At 55.0% G+C, this 5,270-nt stretch overlaps 1 protein-coding gene across 1 annotated transcript in view; it reads right to left on the reverse strand.

Annotated features, from left to right (window-relative positions):
• Window positions 1-1,452: 1,452 nt before the first annotated feature.
• The window catches only part of DDX49 (DEAD-box helicase 49), a 4,073-nt gene continuing 255 nt past the window's right edge, over window positions 1,453-5,270 (reverse strand). The window contains exons 2-10 of the mRNA XM_027704449.1: window positions 5,169-5,268; window positions 4,430-4,570; window positions 4,152-4,227; window positions 3,978-4,054; window positions 3,409-3,506; window positions 2,995-3,069; window positions 2,406-2,494; window positions 2,074-2,145; window positions 1,453-1,824 (exon numbers count right to left, since the gene is read on the reverse strand). Of these exons, the coding sequence (XP_027560250.1) occupies window positions 1,648-1,824; window positions 2,074-2,145; window positions 2,406-2,494; window positions 2,995-3,069; window positions 3,409-3,506; window positions 3,978-4,054; window positions 4,152-4,227; window positions 4,430-4,570; window positions 5,169-5,268 (905 nt within the window). The 3' untranslated portion in view covers window positions 1,453-1,647. The remainder of the gene's footprint in view (window positions 1,825-2,073; window positions 2,146-2,405; window positions 2,495-2,994; window positions 3,070-3,408; window positions 3,507-3,977; window positions 4,055-4,151; window positions 4,228-4,429; window positions 4,571-5,168; window positions 5,269-5,270) is intronic.

Here is a 5,270-nt window from a genome sequence, read left to right on the forward strand (position 1 = left end):
GGGGGGGGTGATGGGCCAGCTCTTGCACAACAGAGGGAATTCCTGATCCGGGAATTTAAGGCATTTTCCCACCTGCCAATCAGCCCAGCAACCTCTTTTTCCTCCCCAGCCACTCCCAAACCGCTGCTGGGAAGCAGGAACGTCACCAGCACCACCCAGAGCTCTGATTCCCAGCACGTGTCCCCCCCTCCCAGCCCAGCCAAGGGATGCATCAAAAGGAATTCGGGATGAAGACAAGAGCCTTGATCAAACCCCACGTGTCAGGAGACACAGAAACCCCCACCCGAGACCTGAGACAGAGGGTTGGGAAGTGTCTGGGAGAGGGAGGCAACGAGGGAAAGGCACCTCAGGGACTGCTGCTCCCAGGAAAGGAGGGATACAACACCCATAACAGGTTCAATCCTTATCCAGCTCTTCAAATAAACCCTGTTTTACCTCCACACAGGTGCTGCTCCCCACCCCTGAGGCCCCACAATCCCCCCACTCTTCAAAAAATCAACCATCCAGTCTCGTGTTGCAATAAATATTTATTTGGGCACTGGCCACAGTAATTATTTTAAGCCAGAGGACAGAAATAACAGATTTTCAGCCATGGAAAAGGCACTTTTCTATGAGGAGCAAAGCTGACACAAAGCTGGCCAAACTCTGGGATTTTTCTGCCTCCATAAGGAAACTCAGCTGGTTTTTTAGAAGAGCTCAGCCCCCTCTGGCATAACCACCCCCCCCCTGCCCCAAACACACACAGGGAGCTCCAGAAACCCCACTCTGTTCTCTTGGATGGAACAAGGGACAAGGGAATCCTGCTCCTGGGGATCTTCTGTGCAGAATCTGCCTTGGAATCCACTGATCATCCAGGAAAACAGGGCCCTGCTCTCCAAACCAGGACTCTGCTATCCCTATGGATAACACCCAGGGCTGGAGCCAAGGCAGAAAAACCACAGGCAGGAACATCAATCAGATGCACAAAGCAGGATCATTCCAAGAAAAACCCCAGGATCAGCCCCACACAGCACAACAACACGTGCTCCATGAATTTTCCTCTTGGAAAACTCTGGCACAGACAAGGGGCTGAGCTCATTTTGTCACAGTATTTTTAGACTCTGGCTCCGGGGAGAATCCGTTGATCCAAACAAGTGTGAGTGGCAACCACAGCCCTGGGAAGGGAGAGAGAGCAGGGACTGAATGAAGGGGGACACACAGAGCAGCTTTATGGCCCCAGGAATCCAGGTCTGGCCTCTCCTTGGGTGGAGGAAGGGAAACATCTGCTGGAAAGATTCCCCAGGAGGCTGATCCAGCCTGCCAGGAATGGCCCAGCCAGGATTGTGCAGGATTAAAAAACTCCTCCCTGGGAGGGTGGGGAGGTCCTGGAATGGATTTCCCAGAGAAGCTGTGGCTGCCCCATCCCTGGAAGTGTCCAAGCCCAGGCTGGAGCAACTTGGGACAGTGGAAGGTGTCCCTGCCCATGGCAAGGGGTGGGACTTGTTGATCTTTAAGGTCTTTCCAAGCCAACCCATTCTGGGATTCTGGGATTCTTCCCTTCTCCCCAACACTGATTTCAGTCAGAAGTGTCCACATTAAAAGGTGTCAGATCCCAATATTCCCAAAGCAGCAGCACAATCAGGGCAGTCCAGGCCAGGCCTGGGGCTGTCACTGCTCCTCCGTCACCTTGCGCTTGTTCCGCCGCTCCATCTTCTTCTGCAGTTTCTTCCTCAGCTGCAGCTGCTTCCTCCTCTCCAGGGTCTGCTGCACCTTCTCCCGGCATTCCTTGTTTTTCTTCTTGATCTTGGCCAGCTCTGCCTTCCTTTTGGCCTCCAGGTCTGGATCCTGCAGTGTGGCAAAGGCAGGACACCGGTGACACGCCCGGAGCGGCCCCAGCCCCTCGGCCCTTCCCAAGGTCAGACCCTCCTCCAGGGCACTTTCTCATCTCAAAATATTTAATATACCCTTTAAAATAAAGCCTCAGCACCCAGAAGGGGAGTGAGCCTTCACCCCACAGCAGTGAGGGAGGAGCTGTCCTTCCCTTTCCACACCAGGGACACCAAACCAGCTCAAAGCTGGAGCAGCAACTCTCACCTTCCCCTCAAGGATCATCTGTTTCCTCTTATTTATTTCTTTCTTCTCATCAAAATCCATCCCCTCCAGCTCCTGGCAAAGGGAAAACACAGCAGGGCAGTCAGTGACTGACACAGGGAGGGGCAGCACAACCCCACAGGGTCACCAGGACATTTTGGGGCCTGCCCACCAAAAAGTACCAGTTTCAACACCCAGCAGCAAAAAAACACTGGAAAAATGAGCAATAACAGAGCAAACCAAGGGAAGAGAAACCAAAACAACCCTCCCACACACCCCCCAAGTGTTTCTGCAGGGATCTGCCCCTGGACAAAGGGGCTCCTTGTTCCACTCACAATCTCACACTCCCTCCTGGTGACGTTCACTTGGGTGAGGATGTCCAGCACCTGCTGCTCCTCCACAGAGAACTCCTTCAGCTGCAGCTCTGAACCAGGGGGAGACATTTACCCAACATTGGCTTGGTTAAAAAAAACCCAGGGGCAGTAAAAAACCCACTGCAGCTCCTCTGACTACCGGGGGAATTGTTGCCAGGATGCTCTGATCACTCCAAACCCTTCAGCCCACAGCAGGTTCACTCCTCCCCTCTGCCCACGGTCCCCCACAGCACAAGATGCTGCATTTATTGGCTCTGCTTCCCCCAAAAAATGGAGAAATCTGAACCTGAAGCAACCTGTTCCTTTTGTCCACCTTGTCAAGAAGCTGCTTTAACAAGGAGGTTACAGAGAGAACTCCACGAGAAACAGCAGGAGGACAAACACCTCCTGTCTGATGCACTCGGGAGCTGAACCAGGAATTCTGGTGCTCCTGCTTTTTGCCACACAGGGAAGAGAAACCTTTTTGATGCTAAAGCTGATGAAATCAGTGTTCTGAGTGCTGCAGTGTGTGATCCCACCTTCCAGCAGGATGCCCCAAGGCCCCACTCACTGATCTCCTGCTCGATGGCGTGCACCAGGTGGATGTCGTACTGTGTCACCAGGGTGATGGCAACTCCCTTCCGGCCTGGATGGGGCAAAACCAGGGAGAGGTGAGTCCTGACAGGCAGAGGGAGATGAACTCAACCCATTCCAAACCCACTCACCCCCCTGAGTCAGCCCGAGGGGTGCTTAGAGGGGTCTTTATTCGCTCTGGAGATTCCGTTCACTCTCGGCGCGGCTCAGACCCGGCACGATCCATCAAGTGCAGGATCCTAAGGCAAGATTCCAGGGATCCCAGCGGATCTGGCACTGCCTGAGAACCCTGCAGTGCTGCTGGGACACCTCCTGACCCCCCCCCAACCCAGGGCCCAGCCCCTCCCTGGATCCCAGGGACGGGGATCCCCGGGGGAGTTCTCCCGCTCACCCGCGCGCGCCGTCCGGCCCACCCGGTGGATGTAGATTTTGGGCAGGCCTGGAGTGTTGTGATTGATCACAACCTGGACTGTGGGGATGTCCAACCCTCTGGAATGCAGGCAAAGAGAGCAGAGGGTGAGAAAACAGCTTTAATATGATAGGATTATAAAATCCCAGAACAGTTCGGGTTGGGAGGGACCTCAAAGATTCCACCCACACCTTCCACTATCCCAGGGGTGTCTGCAGTTTAATTCCTGCTCTCTGCTTTCTCCAGCAGCCCCATATTCCATGAATATGGTCTTTATTGGCTGATTGTAGGACAAACTCTTTCCTCACACAACTCTCCAGCAGTTAAGAAATTCCAGGGAACACACTGAGCCTCACAGAAACCTTCCTCCTAAACACACACCCCCTGTCAGAGCCACTTCACACACACACACAGGCTCCAAAACACAGCTCAGAGGTGTTGTGAACAGCCCTGTCCCACCCAAGGGTAGGGGATTTAAGGGTCTCCTCTTGTTAAACTCAGCCTAAACTCTGCAGTGGTTGTGACCCTTGGGAACAGAGCCCATGTTGTACCTGGCAGCAACATCAGTGGCAATGAGAATCTTGAAGATGCTGGATTTGAACTTGGCTAAAGCTGCAAATCGCTGCCTCTGGGGAGAGAAAAGTCTGTGTGAGGGATTTGGATCCACAGGAGCTGCAGGGTTTGGAGTCTCCCAGCTCAGGGAGCTGCCACCTCCCATCCCTCACCTGTTTCATCATGGAATGCAGAGCTACAGAAGGGAAGTTGTACTTCCTGAGCATCATGTTCAAGACCTGGCAGTCCCTTGAAGGAAAGAAAAACAGAAAAACAATCAGGATGCACCAAGGAAGTGGATCAGGAGAGAGCTGGGACAGGCAGGAACACCCTCCCACTGGACCTGGCCTTGGACACTGCCAGGGATGGGGCAGCCACAGCTTCTCTGGGCCACCTGTGCCAGATGTAAAGAGACACATCAAAAGCAGCCCCAAGGAGCAACTCCACTCACTTGCAGGTTTTAGTGAAGATGATGATGGACCAGTCCTCGTGCTCGTCCTGGAATGTCTGGATCAGGTGCACCAGGTAGGCATCTTTCACTGCCTCGGGCACGAGCAGGTACCGCTGGTCCAGCTCCTCCACCGTCCTCACCCTGCCAGGGGGGAGCACCAAGTGAGGATCAACAGAATCCCAGAATCCCACAATCACTGAGGTTGGAAAAGCCCTCCCACCCTGTGTCTGACCCCCCACCTTGTCCCCCAGCCCAGAGCACTGAGTGCCACATCCAGGCCTTCCTCGGACACCTCCAGTGATGGGAACTCCAAACCTCCCTGGGCAGCCCCTTCCAGTGCCTGAGCACCCTTTCCATGGAGAAATCCCTCCTGATGTCCAGCCTGACCCTCCCCTGGCACAGCTTGGGGCCATTCCCTCTTGTCCTGTTGTTCCCTGGGAGCAGAGCCCGACCTCCCCCTTGCTCCCCCCTCCTGTCAGGGAGTTGCAGAGCCAGAAGGTCCCCCCTGAGCCTCCTTTTCTCCAGGCTGAGCCCCCCCAGCTCCCTCAGGAGTTCTCCAGTCCCTTCTCCTTGTGTTCCAGCCCCCTTCCCTTCTCTGGACACGCTCCAGCCCCTCAGTGTCTCTCCCACAGTCAGGGGCCCCAAAGCAGGGCCCAGCAGTGGAGATGCCTCAACAGGGGACGGGAGAGTAAAACCAGGGAGAAGGAGCAGGGAGGGAATGGGATTGCTCTGGACTCACTCAGATTTGGCCTCCCAGAAGAAGGGCTCATTGGCAGCCAGGCCCCTGAGCTCGCTGAGGGTGGCAGTGAGGGTGGCACTGAACAGCAGGGTCTGGCGCCGC

This window comes from Neopelma chrysocephalum, unplaced genomic scaffold, assembly GCF_003984885.1.
Source record: "Neopelma chrysocephalum unplaced genomic scaffold, ASM398488v2 Primary Assembly neopelma1_279, whole genome shotgun sequence".
Classification (NCBI taxonomy): domain Eukaryota; kingdom Metazoa; phylum Chordata; class Aves; order Passeriformes; family Pipridae; genus Neopelma; species Neopelma chrysocephalum.